The sequence below is a fragment of the Physcomitrium patens genome, chromosome 2 (genome assembly GCF_059467195.1).
Source record: "Physcomitrium patens ecotype Gransden chromosome 2, ASM5946719v1, whole genome shotgun sequence".
NCBI classification, from domain to species: domain Eukaryota; kingdom Viridiplantae; phylum Streptophyta; class Bryopsida; order Funariales; family Funariaceae; genus Physcomitrium; species Physcomitrium patens.
Window position 1 is genome coordinate 1,377,616 of NC_143411.1, and position 20,201 is coordinate 1,397,816.

A 20,201-nucleotide genomic window follows, 5' to 3' on the forward strand; every position below is an offset into this window, starting at 1 on the left:
TGCTGGATTCAACAAGAAGTCGCATGTGCTAGGTAGATGCCGGAGATCTGGCCGCAAATATCAAGTCCTCTATTGCAGAAGATTGTGTACACACTTATAGCATGGATTGCATCATCCGCATGTAGTACTGCGATTAACCCATCCACCCTAAGTGAACATTAGTGGATGCACACCGCTTGATTACATGGAGACTCAAACCTAGTACCGGTTCGGCGCAAGATGAGAGAGTACAAAGCTTTTGAAGATTGCTGTTAGGTGTTCAATTAGTATCAAGACCTCCAGAAATGCTGAATGCAACATACGCGTAAGGCTTTGAATCCGCTTGCCAGGCACACAGAACAGAGTGGGTTCAATCTAGAGTGTTCGAGTTCCTCACAAATCTGCTTTGTGGCAGTGAATGTCGACCAACTCGGAGGATTGGAGCCCCAATTTTGAACCTCTGGCTTCGATCGAGCTGGCAGCAGATACAACTTGGCTCCGTGGCGCAACGGAAGGGGTCGACGCCTGTGCACTCATCAACTGCTTGAGATGGCTACGCCGGTTCGGAACAACGGCAGCTCGTGAATATAACGGTTGATAGAAATGTTGAAGCTCCTGCAAACAACACAGATTCGAAAGAGGTTCCGCCAGCGAAGGTGCTTGAAAATCCTGTGCTGCACCTCCTCTGGCAGCTTTGCCCAACAATCCTCCAACCTCGCTACCTCCTGTCCGTCTAGCACATTTGCTTCCTCACCCTCAGAAGCCATAGTTAGCTCAGCTATTGGTTTGAATACATCCAACAGAACACAATGCAGATGGATCCGCAGGGGAGACACGCAACATAAATAAAGACGTACAAACCTTGGATGAGTAAATTCCCCACGCGGATTCAGAAGCCTAGAGCTCAAGCAACCACATGACAAAAAAAGATGGACATTAGGAAACGAAGCTTCGTTGAACGTTCGGAGCTTATCAATTGGTCATGAAGGGAAATCGGAACGGATTTCTCACCAAATGCTCCTCGTGTAAAGAATCTGTGTACAGTCTCAAACAAACAAGGATAGGAAATTCAAAGCTAACGCGTAGTTAAAGATAGTGCCTGCGAAGGCATCCATTCGGTCTAAGTTTCAAATTACATGCAACGAAGTTGTGATTGTCTCACGCAACAAGCATTCCCACTTGCACAAGAGGAACAACTTCCGACCACGCGACTCTCAATATGCAAGTGTGTTAGTGAACATTCAAATAGCATCTTAGAGCATAGTCAATAGGACTATTCCCTGGGTAAGTTTACTTTACATACTTCGAATAAACAGCGGGAACGAAAGCCGCATCGTGATGAAGGGCATCAGCCTTGCCAAGCACGCTCTTCACCGCTCAGGGTGGTCCATATGGTTGCATGCTTGGCGTGGGACGATAACAATCTCCTCATGCAGCTTGTGATGTGTCTCCCAACTGGAATCAGCCCCAGCAGACGTCACATTCGGTACACAAATCTTCCTCGTCGACTTTCGGTAGTAGGGATTTGGCCAAAATAACAGTGTCGTTGTCTGTGAGAGACATGGCCACGCTTTTCATGACCAACGACATAGCCCAACCGAAACGATTTTGTAAATCTCCACCGCATTGCAACCTCAATTCTACATTTCTGCGAGTCAAACTCTGCAATTCATCTAAAAGGTTTACTGGAATACATTAGAAACGAAGAAGAATCCTCATTGCTTTGGTGCTATCGGGAAAAATCCACGGTGAAATCCAGATCCTTGCGTTACGAGAGAGCTTCACGAAACATGAGTTGTGATGGAATGATAGCGTGTGTGAGAAGCATGAAGTGAATTCTGGACATTATTTTGAAAGATCTTCTGCCTGCTTTCAGGCTTTGATCAAAACTTTGTACATCTTCTCTCTAACATGGATCCGAAATTTTAGGTTCGGGAACTTGTCGACTTGAATGCTTCGAGTTACCCCCCCCCCCGGCTTCTAGCGTATTTATTACGAGTACCATTCATCATGATGATAAGACCGGCTGTGTGTGCCGAGTTATTTGGAAACATGAAAGTAGTCGAAGAATGTCACGATCCAAACCAAGAATGAGTGTACCGAAGTTATATTTAAATACTCATCGTAATTCGTAATAGAAGCAAATCAAGGTCTTATTCTTGGGCTGTGAGTTCCTTGAGAGGAATTGAAGCTACTTTTGTTTTGAGCTCTTCTAAAATTCGACCTCTGCGTCACTCACTTTTCCTTGTAGAATAGCAGAACATTCTGTACTGACTCAGCAGAGATCTCGGAGTTGAGCCTCACAGTTAAACAGTCCACTATACACAGGATGCCATGACATTTTCTGAACCAGAAACAGTGGAGACGAAACTTAGCTGCCGGGATTTTAAGGAGATGCTGCATTGTTTGCAATGCAGCATCTATTTTGTTCAGAAACTTACAGCTTCAAATGTTCTCGGCATCTATACTCGTCGCAGAACATGTCAGCTGGTGCGTTAATTAGTAGTTGCTCACAAAAATTTGCTTGTTATAATGGATGCGAGAGGCATCGTCAGATTGTCTTTCATCGAGGTCAATTGTGGCAGCTCTGCATCGTTTAGTGACATAAGATTATACCGTACTCCTAAGTGTGCATCCGAGGAAGTGTGCTTCAGAGCAGGATGGCTTGCTTCTGACATTGTGTGGCGGTGATTGTTGCTTTCTACAGACCTTACCCAGACAGTTCGTTAGAGAACATGGAAACAGAATTCGAAAGTCTGTTGTTCTTCTATCTGGCCTGAGCCATGGACCGTGGAATCTTTGGCTGTCAATATGTCCTTCTCGACCCGTTATGCCAGAAGTGACTTTTTCCAGTGGATGGAGAGCTTTCGTTGCTTTTAATGGGCTTGAAGAAGGAGATCACCTTATCTTCTCCCTTACAGCCGTGTCGCAGTTTCAAGTCTACATATTCAACGGAAATGGACATCAAAAGAAACCTCAAATGCTGGAAGCATCTGTAAAATGGTCTGACGGAATTGAGTTCCCTCAAAAGAAAATTCTCAACCAGTCCCTTGGATACAACCTTGCAGAAGGAAACGCGGGTCTCGTATGCAACGTGTGTCCAATATGTGCAAGGAGAAGACCTTTATCTGAGAAAGAATTTGCAGGCACCGCTTCCACTGATACCTGTAGCCAAAGCTCACCCCACAGCAGCGCTCTTAATGCAGTAAGTATAACCTGTCTTGCTGAATTCCCTTTGACCAATTGTCTTTAGCTGCAAAATTAAATCATTTTTCAAGAACCTGACCTTCGGTGCATAATTTCTCAAGAATTTTTCTTGTCATGAGATGCAGCAAGTTAGTTTGGAGTTTTCTCAGAAGTGTCGAAAGTACTTTCCAAGCTTCTCGAAGAGAATCGTAGCCAGGGACGTTTTCCGCCTGGTAAGGACTTTTATAATTTGATTTCTGCTGCTGTCCCTGTGTTTGTTAAACAGTTCCATTTACAGTCAAATTGATGATCTATATGCTTGTAATGGATGAAGTAAATCCCTCATAAACCGAGTAATTTCACACGGCTCAGCTTCTTTTTGAAGATTCGAATTCCTGTTAGGAATACCTCACAAGTACATATCCGAGCTCCTTGAATACATCTGCTCCTACAAGTAGAAATGAAGTCCTAACCGACCTTCCTGAACACTAAGAATTGTTTAACTATCGTATAGGAAATCCCACAGCATTTCGCAGTGAAATATGGGAGTCAACTGCTCGATTCCATCCAACTTCAAGGAATTCATGAAAGCTCACCAGTGCGAAATCTCCAGACCATTAGTCACTTGGACAAAGCGCGAGTCAGGCTCTACTTAGCAGGAGCTGGGTGGGACAATTTCGTGACTGAGAACATGCTTCGGGTGGGGAATGAGCTTGTTTTTTATCTTTCCGCTGATTCGTTCTTCAAGGTCAGGGAAGATTCTTATTGGAACCCTGTCACTGGCTTGAACAACGTCCCGTCACACGTTTTGTGAGATGAATGAGAGCGCTTCGTTAAATACTTGTAAAATCTCAACGCACATGTGATTCTGAATCCAAGAGCTTAACAGGATAGAACGATCACTGTGATCGAGAGTTAGAAATTGTCGGACTCATCTTGTAAATCTCTGCGCATGACTCTATCTCGATATAGAATTAAGGAGAGAATAGAGTAGACTTCAATCCGTGCATAATTTGTGTATCTAATTAACTCTGCTGATACTCAGCTCTCAGTTCTATTCAGTTTTTGTGGTGTGTTCAAGCGAATGCTTAGTCGCCCGTTGCATTATGATTCAAAGAATAATATGCACCTTAGATTTCCAAATATCTTCACGGTGGACAAATTATAACTCAATACTTCTCTCCAATCGCTTTGTTGACTTTATTAGACTGCTGAATGAGGTTGTCTGGAATTGTTCTTAGGCCCCTGCTGTACTTGTTACTGTGATGAAACCAGAATCCTTCACTCTGGAACATGTATCCTTAAAACCTTTTCTGGCAATTGTGGAAATTGTGTATCTTAATTCTACTTCGACTTTGAGCAGCAAAGGATTGAGAATGAGGATAATACGTGTTGTTTCCATTACTAGCTAGTTTACTTCCACAAATAGGCAATTTTTGCCCTTCGTGTCGATTCTCGCTTTCCCCAGATAGTGCCTCGTTAATTTTTATAAGCTCGTAGCGAGAAAGAATATCTAAGTTGTGGCCTATTCTCGAGTGCTTCAATGAGCAATGAGTTCCAGTGTGATACTATATGAACGCTCGTCTTGTTACGCTACCATCTAGGAATTCGTGTGCATGTTCGATTGTTCTGCTCGGCATGGTGAAGATCCTATAGCAGCTTTCGCAACTAGTGACACCTGATATATTGAGCCCCTGTGCATCGTCATCCTGATACCTTCGGATCTCTATAGTGGCAACGAAGGATGGCCAGGGCACGAAGCTGAAGGCTTTTCCTGCTATGTGGTGGGAAGAAGAGGAGAATGAAAAAAATATTGAAAGCAAAAATAGTTAATGCTTATTCACTGTATTTCATTGTCTGATGAACTTAGCTCCGAACCGAAGTCATGTTTTTACAGGTGGTTGATAGCACTGTGGCGTATGACTCAATGTTCGAGAAGCCAGCGCATAGCTTCAAATTTGTTGACATCTTGCCGAGGAACGAAGAAATGGATCTTAAGGGTGGGAATATGAAAGAAAGGATGGGAAATCCACATTCGGGCAGTATTTTTTTAACACAGGAGGTCGTCTTCAGAGAAAACCTATCGCAATATCAGATGTAATGGCCTGCGCACTTGCTATGCACCCTAACACTCAATCTATGCGCAGCTACCAAAGAAGGGACCGGAACAACAGAAACTCCGCAGATATCAACAGACGAGTCTTCTGTCAGAAGATTCGGTGATCCTATGACAGGCAAGAAGAGGGAGAAATCATCGTCTGGGCTGCACAATTTATTTTTATTTTTTCTTTGCAAGAGGTATAAACATGGAACTGCGGAGGCACTGGTCAAGGAGATCGATATCGAAGTCGCTGATTTAAATTATATTTCACCTCGGAACTCGACTTCCTGCGAGTCGCATTTCTATGGACCGGTAACGCAACCCTGCATCCTCACATTGTGTGCAAAATTGGGATATGTATGCCTTGAACTACTACGATCAAAGTTTGTCGACGGGCATTTGGCTCGAATTCGAGTTCGCATCAGGTTTTCGAATTCACATCCTCAGTGCAAATTGATGCAGAGAATCTTGCAGAAATCCCCTTTGCAAAGCTGCTGTAGCACAGAGATTTACTCGGAGAGACACCATGCCCGTGAGTGCAGCGGCGAGGCATCCCAAAGGAAGCCGCTAACATCAGATCCAAGTTTTCTCAAGCTATTGACTCTCACCAGAATAAATCACCTGGTAGGCTCTTGCAAAAAAAGTTCCTTCTGGAATCATTCGTAAGTTATTAAAATAAACCAACGATGATGAGTCATCAAATAAATTAAAACCGGTTTAGTAAGATGACTGCATTCACAAAGGAAGACTCAAGCACCAGGTCACGCAGACAAGTCTGTTTGACGATTGTGTAGGAAATTCCCTTCAACTTCTACAGGACACACTGCAATCTGCTTCGCACGCTCGTCCAGCTTCAGGGGATTCCAAAACGGGTCCCCAGTGCACACTGTCGCAATCTATGTAAGGTATGACAGGGTTCGTCCCAGGCTCTCCCTTCGAAAAAGGGGAAAGAATTTCTGCACTAAAAATGGTCTTGAAGTTGGGCAAGAGCTTGTGTTCACTCTTACTGCCGACTCGTGTTTTGTTGCGGGACCATGGGTTCAATCAAGTAAAGTTCCCTTAGTCAGTGCTTTCTCCAAAACTGCACTCAATCAAATTTGACGCGCCATGAAAAAAATTGGACATGAGGACCATAATGATGATGAATATTGTGTGAACTCTTGACTCGTTACACCAACCCCCAAGGATTTCTAGATGTGACAAATGCGAGCATGGTGTAACAGAAGACATTTTCTCCTATCCCATTATTAACGTCGACGAATGCCATACTCAGTATCAAGCAAGTAACTGATAGAAAGTGACTGAATGGGCTGTGTGCAACGGAAACCACTGCATCTATGGTGATCACTAGACCTAATCAATGCCATCTTCACCATGCTCGAATGAGTGTTAGATTACCTATCTCACCTCTCTGGACAATGCATTAATATTAGAGTAATTAGCAGCCCATGTTTGCGGAGTAATAAAACGTCATTTGAGAATAGCCGGAATTACACCTGCCCATCAGTCTCTGACTACGTAAATCCAAATCCTGAACCCTTGTACTCTAGGTTGATAAGATGATTGATTCTTGATTTGCACGACTCCGAGGCATAGCGCTACACAGTCTTGTCAACCTACGTGCAGCTTTTGAAATTAAGGCTATGTAGGGCAATCGGCATATCCTTGAGGACTCGAAATTAAGACTCCTAACCTCATCTGTCACATCCAATGATACAACGATTCTGCACAGACTTACTTAAAATCTAGGGTCTACTCATGGTTTTTCTTCTGTAACCTGATTTCTGATCTAAGATGGGTCCAAGTATCGTTGCTCGCAGCTTCTTCACCATCAGATAGTGACTGGGAAATTCGTCAGATGGTGGGAGCTTACTCGATTGCCTTCGAAACTGTATGGATGAGTCGACGGCTCGAAACGAACTGTAGATGTCATTGAGTCTTGGAGACAAAGACTGAGAAATCTAAGAATTCTTGTGGTATGTTATGTGTAATATATTTTGTCATGTTACTCCAAGGTCGGGGTTTGGAGTGGAGCCCAGGAGAAGCCAGTTTGGGGCAGGCAAGTGGCCCCAGGCCTCGCTTTTACCAGCTACATGGCGAGGTAGTCCGTAGAAGTCATTTTTTTTTCTTTTATCACACAAGGGGAGCTTCTTGGAAGAAGGAATCTTCTTGTGGGAGAGCCAATGTGGGGTAGGCATGTGGTGCTAGGCCTAGCTTATGCCGACCACCTTGCTCGCTTGCCATGCAACCACGACATCCACTCGTTAGTTGTCCTTGTTGGTGCCACCAGGTAGTGATGCTCTTAGACATGACAATTGGTACCATGTAATTAGGTAATAAGAGAAATAAATTTTGATTTTTTAAAAATATTTTAATTTATTGAAATTTTAATTAATTGAAATTATTTTTATTATAGAAACAAGAAGTACTACAACATTATTATTTAATATAATATAGAAATTTCTTATTTTACAAAAACAACTGAGGTTTGTAAATTAATTTAATTTAATTTTTTTAACTTGTTTGAAATAAGAACAAGGCTTATATCACTAGACCTTAAAAAGAGTATTTCTTGAATTGAGATATTTTGATACTTGGTAAATTGAACCATGTTAAAATAATAGAAGAGAATTGGAACAAAACAAGTCATAACTATTGAGAGCATTAAATGTAGCCTATGCTCTCCATAATATTTACTATAGATTATAGTAAATACTATAGCTACAGTATTTAGAGTCTAGTGGAGAAGAACTGTTTATCCTCTCTCTTTTCTCTTTTTGTATATGAAACACAACCAGATCAATAGATTTTTATGTATGAAGCTCTTTCTCTTTAGAAACCCTCTTGTGTATATGACTTACTACTACTCTTGTGTCTTTCTAAACATTCTCAACACGTTATCAGCATAGCTCTCTTCTACATACTATCACAATTTTTTTTTGCTCTAGTCTTGTCTCTTCAAATTTGTTGCTACTCTTGTTGAGTGTCTGCCTTATGATCTTGCTGCTCTTTTTACTGGCCTCTCACACATTAGTTGCTTGCTTAGAGTACTTGTTCCACTCTCTACCATATTTGCTTAGAATACTTAATTCAGTCCAACTCTACCCCAGCTTGTTCCATGTTGCGCCCTGCACCTGCTACTACCGCCCACCACCGTCACCCTGCTGTCGCTGCCACCTTGTCGTCTTACCACTGCCTGTTGCCTTAATCTACAACATTCTTAAAAATAATAATAATAGTAATAATATTTTTATTTTTTAAGTTCAAGTTTATCATTTTATTTGACTTTATATTTTAAGGTACATTTTATTCAACTTTTCTACTTGAACTTGTATTTTTTTCACAGATTTATTTATAATGAGTGCTTCAACATCTTGAACTTTTACTGTGGTTCCAACTATTACCAATGCATCCCAATATTTTCAAGCTCTTTTATTTCTATTATTGACTGTGGATAGAAACAATTATCTATTATAGGTAAAAATGGCAAAAACAAATTTATTTGTAGAACAACTCTCGGATGTCATTATGTTTGAAGAATCTCCTATAATAAGTATTTCTATTCCTCTTGCTATTCATTGGAAAGCACTTCTTCTCCTTCATCGTCATCTTATACCTACATTACAACATCAATATTTGGAAATGGCAGATCCTACAGAACTTTGGAAGAATCTTAAATCCAGGTTTGATCATCAAAAGACCATTTTCTTTCCATGCGCACGTCATAATTGGATACATTTATGTGTCTTAGATTTTTTAAATTTAAATGCTTTCAATAGTGAAATATATAGTATTGTCTCACAATTACGATTATGTGGATAAAGCATCTCTAAAGAAGGAATGATTGTGAAAACTCTCTCTACATTTCCTCCTGTATTTGCTGTGCTTGTACAATAATACAGGAACATGAAATTTCAGAGTGATTTTGATCTCATGTCCTATCTACTTCTTGCAGAAAGGCAAAATGAGCTACTCTTGCGCAATGCGAAAGCTCATCCTATTGGAACTACAATTCCAAAATTTCATGTACTTAATATTTCAAAGTCTAAGAAAAAATTATATAAACATGGGAAACATGCTCATAAGTATCAAGGTAGTCATAGTCATGACGATTTCTATTTATATGAAAAAAATAAACGTTCTACTATTAATTATAGTAAAAAATAAAAATTAAAGATGTGTTCTTGCCATAAGTGTGGAATGATTGGACATTTAGCACATGGGTTGTTGTAATACGTGAAATCTTGCTTGAGAATGCTCCGGGCACTTGGCTGTGGAAGGTAGAATAGAAATTGCAACAACAAAATCGTAATTCTAATAGAATACTAACAATGCTCTAATTAGATGATAATAATGCTAAGCAAGCTTTAATCAAATTCAAAGAAACCTCAAAGAAATTTCAAAGAAACAATAAGAAATCTTAAAGAAATATTAGAATGATCACAAATATCTCTCAAATACATCTCAATTCAATCTTAATTTAATCCTAGTTAAAATCCTATTGGACTTCATTCAAATTTTAGGCCAAAACTAATTAAATCTTAAATCCTAAATAAATCCTAATAAAATCCTAAACCCTAAATCAAACCCTAAATCAAACCCTAAATCCTAAACCAAATTCTAACCAAATCCAAATCAAATCCTAAACAAACCCTAAATCCTAAACCAAATCCTAAATAAATTCTAAATCAAAACCCAATCAAATCTTAAATCCTAAATCAAACCCTAAATCCTAAATAAAATCCTAAATCCTAAATCAAACCCTAAATCAAATCCTAAATCTTAAACCAAATCCCAATTAAATACTAAACCCTAAATCCTAAACCAAACCCTGACCAAACCCTGAATCCTAAACCAAATCTCAACTAAACTCTAAATAAAATCCTAAATAAATCCTAAAATAAATCCTAAATCAAATCCTAAATCAAACCCTAAATCAAATCCTAAACCCTAAATCAAACCCTAATCAAATCCTAATCCTAAATCAAATCCTAAACCAAATTCCAACAAAATCCTAAATCAAATCCTAAATCCTAAATCAAAACCTAACCAAATCCTAATCCAAATCCTAAATCCTAAATCAAATCCTAACCAAACCCTAATCCTAAATCAAATCCTAACCAAACTTTAAACCCTAAACCAATCCATAACCAAATCCTAGTAATTCCTACAATAAATTTAAACCTCAATAACTAATGAATAAACTGTTGATCTTAACTCAAATTTTGCACAATTCTTAAAAACTAAATTAAAAAGAAGCAAAATTTTTTTTTAAATAGATCGGAATTATCAAATAGATGATAACCTCAAAAATGTGCTCAGATATTGGCTGGTCTCCTTCTCCAATCTTGATACTAATCTCCCAGAGCCAATATCTCTCTTCTTCTCCATTCAATTGATCTCAAAATTCTTATATACATAGAAAAACAAGCCTAATATCTTCTCACACAAATTTCACTCCAATCCAACTAGTAGATTGCAAGAAATCTTGAATACCCTCACTAGACCTAAAATTCTACTTTCTAAAACCTTGACTCACTTAAACCTCAATAACCCTCAATTCAACCATTAGATTGAGCTCAAATTCACAACATGTACTTAAAATAACTATAAAAATTAACCCATAAAATTTCACCTATAGATCTATAACAAAACTCTTGAAATCATCCAAAATATAAACCCTATTTTATTTCACAAAATCCAAGTCATCCGAAACAAACCTTGACTTTCCAAAGCTCTTACAAAGTCAATATAGATCCAAATCATCCAAAACTAATGCTCATAAAAACCTTGCCCAATCTTCTATCAAATTCCACTCTCCGATTAGCCAAAGAGTCTCAAAGTCGTCGTTTAGACTCAGTTTTGTGCCTCAGGGTCTAATTTCGACCTTGGTTCATAACCGGCCCTCTCCGGGTATCAACATCTAGTTTTTCTAAGTAATTTTTACTAAAATTTACTCTTAACTTCTTCCTAAAGATGTCTATATCATTTTTTTCCAATCTATCTTATTTTGCCTTATTTTTGGCCCTACAAAGTAAGTAGAAGCTATTTTTTCTAAAAGGGCAACATTACTAATAAAAGTTTTTAATACCTTCCTATCTTTTATCCATATTTTTTTATTTTTTATTTTAACTTGGCTCTTCTATAATAAGATCCATACTATCATCTTTCACCATATAGTCGTATTATAACATGATAGCGTGCCGCATTTCAAAATATTTTATTAAAATGTTCCAAGAAAATAAGAAACTACGAGCTAAGGCTCGTGAAGTTCATACCATGGATGTGTCGATGGATTCAATTGGTCTTGATGACTTAGAGGCTTATATGAATGACAAAACCTCTAATGATGAATCAAATGATGTAATCATTGATTCTACAACAACACATACTATCTTGCGAGATAGACAATTTTTTATTGAAAAATCTTCAACTTCGCAAACTAAAAATATGATGACCATGGCTGGAGCAAATGCGTTTTTTTTCCAAGAGGGCACATCGATGGTAAAATTACATGGGAATTCCATCATAAAACATAAACATGTGATGTTTGCACCCTCAGCACCTCAGAGTATAATCAACTACCAAGATGTGCGTATTAATGGTTATCACCTCTCGACCGTCATTTTAAATAGAAAAGAGGTTTTGGTTCTTGCAAAGAATCATAAAGTTGTTGAAAAAGATTTTGCTACAAAAAATGGTTTATACCGGATTGTGATTCGGCCTCCCATTATATTTAATTTTGCATCATCTATCACAGAGAGTCATGTTTCTCTCTAGCATGGAGAATTGGGACATCCAAGATCTACATTATTTTGAAAGATCATTCCATGTATAATTGGGCACAATTTAAAGCATGTGGATGTAGACTCTATGGAATTATGTCATACATGCGTGCAAGGTAAAATGATTACTTGGCCTTCAATTTGGAAACTCCCACAAGAGTTACCACTAATGCTTCAAAGATTACATGGTGATATTTGTGGTCCTATTAATCCTATATCTGGACCATTTCGTTATTTTTTGGTCCTTGTTGATGCATCAGGTAAACAATCACATGTTTCATTATTATCAACTTGAAACATGGTGTTTGTCAATCTTATATCTATGCTTATTCATTTTCGGCATATTTTCTTGATTATCCTATAAAAACATTGTGTATGGATAATACAAAAGAATTCTCATCAAAGTCTTTTGAAGACTATTGTACTGCAACATGAATTGAGTTGATATATTGTATTCCATATGAACATGTTCAAAATGGACTTGGAGAGTCATTTATAAAGCATACAAAACTCATTAGTTGGCCACACCTCCTTCACGTAAATTTACTTGTATCTATGTGGAGTCATGCAGTTTTACATGTTGCAGCATTAATACACCTCCACCCTTCTTCTCTTGAATCGTTTCATCACATGAGTTTATTTTGGGTCGTGTTCCAAATGTATCTCACTTACAAGTATTTGGTTGCCGTGCTTGGATTCGAGTACCAGAACCTCAACGGCGTACCATTGGAGCTCATCGATAAGAAGGCATATATGTTGGTTTTGATTCACCAAGCATTATTCATATTGTTGATCCATCAACTGGTACATTATTACGTGCACGTTTGTAAAATTGCCATTTTGAAGAAAATATATTTCCATTTCTTCAAGGAAGAGTATCAAATCAACAAAGAAATAAATTACTCGTATTTGAAGTACTAGAAATATTTACAATGATCCTGATCTTAGGACATCTTTGACAGAAACTGAAGTTGCTAAGTTTTTGCATCTAAAACGGATCACAAATGAAACACCTAATGGCTTCAATAATGTACCTAGAATTACAAGAGTTCCTATTAATGAGGCTCAAAATGCACCTGCTCAGATTGCAGTGCCATTGACTACAATACCTCAAGTTACAACAACAGCAACTAAAAGGACTCATGGACTTGATAAGCAACTACATAAAAAGAAAGCTATAATATTAACTAATCCTGATATTATTTTTCAAGAAATTACCACTCATCATATAGAACTATCAATTCATGATGATATATCCATACATAATATACCTTCAATTCTTATGAAAAACAATCTTGGAATTGGAAGGAATAAGAACAAATTGAGTAAAGAGTTATCTATTTTGTATTGTCCTATAGATGATATTTGGGACTGACCATCTATTACGGTAGATGAATCATTTGCATATATGATTATAGAAGCCTTTTCTTGTAAGGAAGATAATCTTGAACCTCAAACCATCAAGGAGGCAATGCGTCACTCTGATTGGTCAAAATAGAAAATATTTATTGAAGAGGAGTATGCTTCTTTGTATAAGAAGAAAGTTTTTGCTTCAATTGTAGATACTCTTACATCTCGCCCTATGGGATATAAGATGGTATTAATATGCAAGTGAGATGTTCAAGGTCAAATAACCTGCTATAAAGCTTATCATGTTGCTCAAGAATTTACTCAACGATTTGGCATTGATTATGAATCCACATATTCTCTAGTCATGGATTCAATTACATTTTGATATATTATTGGAATGATAGTTCATGCCACCCTTGAGATGCATTTGATGGATGTAGTAACTACATATCTATATGGTTCTCTTGATGTAAATATTTATATGAAAGTTCCACCTGGCTTAGTAATAGGAACTCCATGTTAGGGACATAGTCCTTAGACCTTTCTAGAGACAAGTTTCTAGAACCTTCTAGAAAGAAGTCTCTAGAAACTTCCAGAAGATTCTTTGAATATTCTCTTAGAATATTCTTCAAAGATTCTCTAAAGATTCTTTGAAGATTCTCTAAAGATTCCCTAAAGATTCCACTAGAAGGCTCTAGAAGATTCTTAGAATATTCTAGTAGATTCTAGAAAATTACTTGAGAAGCTTCCTAGCTCTTGGGTAGTTGCTCGAGAAGCTTCATAGTTCTTGGGAAGCTTCTTGATGCGCTTCCTTAGAACAATAGGCTAGTAGTATATATAGGAGTCGAGGCTGAAGAGTTCTTCAGTCTCGACAACACATCTCTTGGAGTTCTAGCTCACCTTTCTGGTGTTGTTCTTGTACTCATTTGTTTAATCTAGTTCTGCCACTTCTTCTTGAACTTCTTATTAGATTTCAAGTCTATATTTTGTGTCCGTGACAGTTTGTCAAGACTACCTTTATCTTAATATCAGAGCTGAATCCTTCTTGTTTGAGAGCGGATTACCCCTCTTCTTGAAGGTATTCTAGCGCTTTAAGGGTTGCGGATTACCTTCCTCTAAACTGATATTTTCTCAATCACAATATCAGAGCTTAGTTCTTTGAGGCAGAGAGTGGACTACCCCTTTCCTTGGAGATACTTGAGCGTTCTAAGGGTTGCGGATTACCCTCTCTTGGACTGATATTAATTCCTTCTTTTTGTTTAGCATAGCTAGTAGAAAAGACTGTTAACATCGATTTCAGAGCTTTGCCTTCTTGATAGAGTGCGGATTATCCCTCTTTTCAAAAGCATTGAGGCATTTTTAGAGGTTGCGGATTACCCTCCTCTAAAACTGAAATCGTTTAGTGTTTAGTATTTTTTTTTTTTTTTTTTTTTTCCTTTTCTCCGAGTAGGTTTTAATGACAGGTAGTGCTACAATTTTCTCCAAGAGACTTAGCAATTTCTTCTTCTCTCAAAATTTTAATCCATCTATTCTCTAAATATGGAAGTAGATCAGGTCATAGACAGTGCATCTCCACAAGTAGACAATAGAGTGGCAACTCTTGCAGATCTTCAAGCTCTTATGAATAGTGTACGAAAGGAGATTGCATTTCTTCGCAATCCAAGTAAAGAACCTCAAATTGATCTAGTGACCGAAGAAGCTAGACGCGAAATTCATAGCCTACAACAAGAGATTATTCGACTGAGAGAAGCAAGACATGTGTCACATACGACCCCTATGGATACTTCAAGGATTAGTACGAAAGAACCAAAAGCGAGTATGCCAGACAAGTTTGACGGAACAAGAGCCAACTTCCGAGGTTTTGTGAAACAAGTACGGCTTTACCTACGCCTATACCCTTCTCGTTATCCGAATGGATTTACCCAGGTTGCTTTCATAGGTACTCTTCTATCAGGAAATGCTCGCTCTTGGTTTGCTCCACTATTGGAGAAGGATTCTCTAATATTGTACGACCTAGAGGCTTTCATAGAGAGACTTACTGCTGCGTTTGGAGATAGCGATCGAGAAAGAGTGGCTGAAAGAAAGATACAAAATTTGCGACAAGGATCACGTTCTGGTACAATCTATGCTGCAAAATTTCAACAACTTACATGTGATCTTGATTGGAATGATAAGGCGTTCATGACACGATTTCGATATGGATTGAGAGATGATGTCAAGAACTTATTGATCACCATGCCTAAGGCGGATACTTTAGAAGAACTTATATCTCAGGCAATTATTTGTGACAACCGCCTCTTTGAATTACGACAAGAAAGACGATCAAGCTGGAGAAATGATGGAGCATTTGCTACATTTTCAAAAGGTCTAGAGAATCACACCACAGATCCTGAACCCATGCAAATTGATGCGGTACATTTCAAACCCCTCACAGTTGAGGAAAGGAAGCGACTGTTTGAACAAAACTTGTGTTTATATTGTGGAGAAGCGGGCCATAAAGCTGTAGATTGTCGGAAGAAACAGAAGCCTCAAACAACAAGACTCAGGAGTACAAGCATGCAGGAAAACAAGGACGCCCAGCCACAATAGGGACCGTGCGGCTGGACATCTCAACATCCAAAATTAATCAAGGTCCCTTTCTCTCAGCTCAACCTTCAGATTGTTTTATGGTACCTTTACATCTGGGTATTCAAGAACTACAAGTCGATGCTTTATTAGACTCGGGTGCATCTGCTTGCTTTATAGATGAAGAGTTTGCTAAGCTTCACAATATTTCTCTTGTAAAGAAACTTAAGCCTGTCCATGTAGAAGTCATAGACGGACGACCATTGTCTTCGGGCAATGTTATCCATGAAACTAAACCATTGAAGGTACGTCTTGAAAATCATGAGAGCAATATTGTGTTTAATGTTATCAAGATCCCTTCATGTCCTATCATTTTGGGACTATCTTGGCTTGATAGATATAATCCATTGATAGATTGGAAGTTGCGGAAAGTGACATTTCCAACAAATTCCTTGAAGGTGGAATCTGCCAAGACAATGTCTAGAAACAAATCCTTGTTTATAGGTGCAAGGGCTTTCATGAAGGAAGCCAAGCAAAATACACCTCTTGTCATCTTCGCAACTCCGACTCGAGAAGATACAACTCCGTATTTGGTTATTGCAAAGCAGTATGAAGAATTCAAAGATGTCTTTGAAAAAAAAAATGCTGATATGCGGCCAGAGCATTGATCCTATGATTGTGCCATTGAATTGCAAGAAGGAGCAGAACCACCTTTTGGACCACTCTACAATTTGTCGCAGATGGAGTTGACTGAGTTGCGGAAGTACATTGACGAGAATCTAGCCAAGAACTTCATCCGTCATTCGAAGTCGCCAGCTGGGGCACCAATCTTATTTGTGAAGAAGAAAGATGGCTCACTACGGATGTGCGTGGACTATCGAGGTCTCAACAAGGTGACAAAAAAGAATCGCTACCCACTGCCTTTGATCTCTGGTCTTCTAGAACAACTTGGGCGTGCAAGGATCTTTACAAAGATTGACCTAAGGGGAGCTTACAACCTTGTGCGAATCAAGGAAGGAGATGAATGGAAGACAACTTTTCGAACAAGGTATGGCCATTTTGAATACAATGTCATGCCATTTGGTCTTACTTATGCTCCAGCAGTCTTTCAACACATGATGAATGACATCTTTCGAGAGCATCTAGACGATTTTGTTGTCATCTATCTAGATGATATTTTGATATTTTCTAAGAACGAGGAAGAACATGAGAAGCACGTTCGTCTGGTACTCAAAAAACTATGAGAGCGAGGACTCTATGCCAAATTGGAGAAGTGCTTATTTCACCAAACTGAAATGGAGTTTTTGGGATTCATCGCGACTACGGAAGGATTGAAGATGGATCCAAAGAAGGTGGAAGCAATCATGTCTTGGAAAGTTCCGAAGACGGTTAGGGACGTACAATGTTTTCTTGGATTTGCTAACTACTATCGGATCTTCATCAAGAATTATTCTCAAGTTGCTGCCCCCCTTACTCGGTTAACGTGCAAGGACAAGCTCGAATGGGAACCTATCGCAGAAAAAGCATTTCAAGATTTGAAGATGGTATTTACTACAGCTCCAATCTTGGTACATCCGGACTTTACAAAGGCCTTTTATTTGGAGACAGATGCTTCGAATTTTGCTTGGGGAGCTGTACTTTCACAGATGGGCGTAGATGAGAAGCTCCATCCAATTGCGTTCTATTCTCGAAAATTCTCTGCTGCTGAGATCAACTATGAGATCCACGATAAGGAACTCCTTGCTATAGTAGATTCTTTCCAAGAGTGGCGCCACTTTCTCGAAGGAACTGCACATCCAATGACCGTATATACGGATCACAAGAATTTGGAGTATTTTATGTCGGCTCGGATTTTGAATCGGCGTCAAGCTCGGTGGAGTATGTCGCTATCCAGGTTCGACTTTGTTATTACTTATCGGCCTGGGAAGCAACAAGGGTTGTCCGATGCATTATCAAGGAGATCATATCTTGCGCCAAAGGCTGGAGATGCAGCATTTGATCAACAGTGCACGACATTATTGAAGCCAGAGAAATTTCGGCTCAACGCAGCTATTGTACCAATTGATGCTGACTTCCTCGACCAGGTATGGGCCGCAACCATTGAAGATTCTCTAGCCCTTGATATCAAGCAACATGCTAGTGATAATAAATTCAAGATGGAAGGAGATCTAGTATATTTCGAAGAGCAGTTGTATATCCCAAAAGGGCCAACACGACTCCGAGTTCTTCAATCTCGTCATGACTTTCCAACTGCGGGACATTTTGGATTCAATAAGACCTTGGAACTTATTTTCCGCGATTTTTGGTGGCCTCAAATGTGGAAGGATGTGAAAGATTTTGTTGTATCTTGTGACATTTGTTCAAGATCCAAAAACCCTCAACATCGACCTTATGGACTTCTACAGCCATTGCCTATTCCGCGCCGACCATGGTCTTCGGTTTCCATGGACTTTATTACGGATCTACCACCATCGAATTCATTTGACAGCATTTTTGTTGTCGTAGATCGGCTTACAAAGATGGCACATTTTGTCCCTTGCAAGAAGACATCGTCAAGCGAAGACACAGCAAGACTCTTTCTTGATAATGTGTATCGATATCATGGTCTACCAGATGATATCGTATCGGATCGAGGAACCCAGTTTGTGTCAAAGTTTTGGAAATCTCTTTTTGAGATATTGAAGGTGGATATCAAGCTTTCTTCGGCATTTCATCCTCAAACGAACGGCCAAACAGAACGGGTGAATCAAGTTTTAGAGCAATATTTACGTTGCACCATCAACTATCAACAAGATGATTGGGCCGCATATCTACCGCTAGCCGAGTTAGCATATAACAACACCCTTCATGCGTCAACTCAACAAACGCCATTCTTTTCCAATTATGGATACCATCCGAAGCTTGACTTATGGAGTTCGTCAACGATTAACAATCCGGCAGCTGAAGGATTGGTGAAGGAGCTTTCGCAGCTTCAAACTACATTGAAGCTTCAATTTCAAACTGCCCAAGAATCTTACAAGGCGTCCGAAGACAAATTTCGGAATCAGGCACCTAAATTCACGATTGGAGACAAAGTTTGGTTGCTTCGACGAAATATTAAGACCAAGCGGCCATGTGACAAATTGGACTATCGGAGATTGGGACCATTTGTTATCCAGAAGCAGATCAATCCTGTAGCGTATCGTCTGGAGTTACCAGCTACTATAAAGGTACATCCTGTCTTTCATGTTTCTTTGTTGGAGCCTTATCGAGAATCGTCTTTTCTTGGAAGAGTACAATGTCCACCACCTAGCATAGAAATAGAGAACCACGAAGAATACGAGGTGGAAAAGGTCCTGGATTCACGGCAAAGACGGGATAAATTAGAATACTTTGTGCATTGGAGCGGTTACGATATTAATGAACGAACATGGGAGCGGGCCGAAAATCTCGCGAATGTGCCGCAAAAGGTACAGGAGTTTCATCGACGATATCCTGAGAAACCCAAGCCGGTTCGACGATAGCTTCTTACTGAAGCTTGCTCATCCAGAAAACAAAAAAGAGGAGAGAGCACCACCAAAATCCATAGTTGATGTAGTCATTCTCTCCAAGATAGCGTAGAACTTTGTTAGTAGCCCAAGTTTGTTCTTATTGTTTTAGCCTTTGAATATGGATAGCCAAGATACTACACTTGTCATGTCATCTCAAGCAACTAGCTCACGAAGACGACTGCGAGATGAAGAATCGCCTGCACCACGACGACGTCGAAGGATTCCGAGCAATAGATCGCTGGTGATTGTATTTGAGGTCGAGCTTGCCTACAATGGTCAGCCAGAAGGAGTGTTTGCAGGACAATTTCACAATGAAGACACGGAGGTTCATGCTTGGTCAGAAGTTGAAGGCGTGGGCCACTACCGTTGGCTTCAAGGACCATTGAATCACTTGCCTCGTGAACAACAATTGGAGTTCATAGTAGAGGTTATGCGACAGATCTTTATTTTCTTGCATTGGTATTGACTCACGATAACATTGCTTCTTGGAGACCTCGAAGCTAAAGGAGGAGGTGATATTAGGGACATAGTCCTTAGACCTTTCTAGAGACAAGTTTCTAGAACCTTCTAGAAAGAAGTCTCTAGAAACTTCCAGAAGATTCCTTGAATATTCTCTTAGAATATTCTTCAAAGATTCCCTAAAGATTCTTTGAAGATTCCCTAAAGATTCTTTGAAGATTCCCTAAAGATTCCCTTAGAAGGCTC

At 39.2% G+C, this 20,201-nt stretch overlaps 1 protein-coding gene and 1 long non-coding RNA gene across 2 annotated transcripts; one reads left to right on the forward strand and one right to left on the reverse strand.

Annotated features, from left to right (window-relative positions):
• Positions 1–48: 48 nt before the first annotated feature.
• LOC141045103 (uncharacterized) lies at positions 49–815 on the reverse strand. Its single transcript, XR_012217008.2, has 2 exons — positions 377–815; positions 49–127 (listed from the first exon to the last, which is right to left on the reverse strand). It is a non-coding gene; the product is annotated as an uncharacterized LOC141045103 (long non-coding RNA).
• A 1,188-nt stretch (positions 816–2,003) lies between these two features.
• Positions 2,004–4,224, forward strand: LOC112293282 (B3 domain-containing protein REM16). The gene is made up of 4 exons (XM_024542536.3): positions 2,004–2,469; positions 2,687–3,184; positions 3,312–3,398; positions 3,680–4,224. Exons 1-4 carry the CDS (start codon positions 2,314–2,316, stop codon positions 3,977–3,979), a joined length of 1,041 nt encoding a protein of 346 aa, XP_024398304.1. The 5' UTR covers positions 2,004–2,313; the 3' UTR covers positions 3,980–4,224.
• The last annotated feature ends 15,977 nt before the right edge of the window (positions 4,225–20,201 follow it).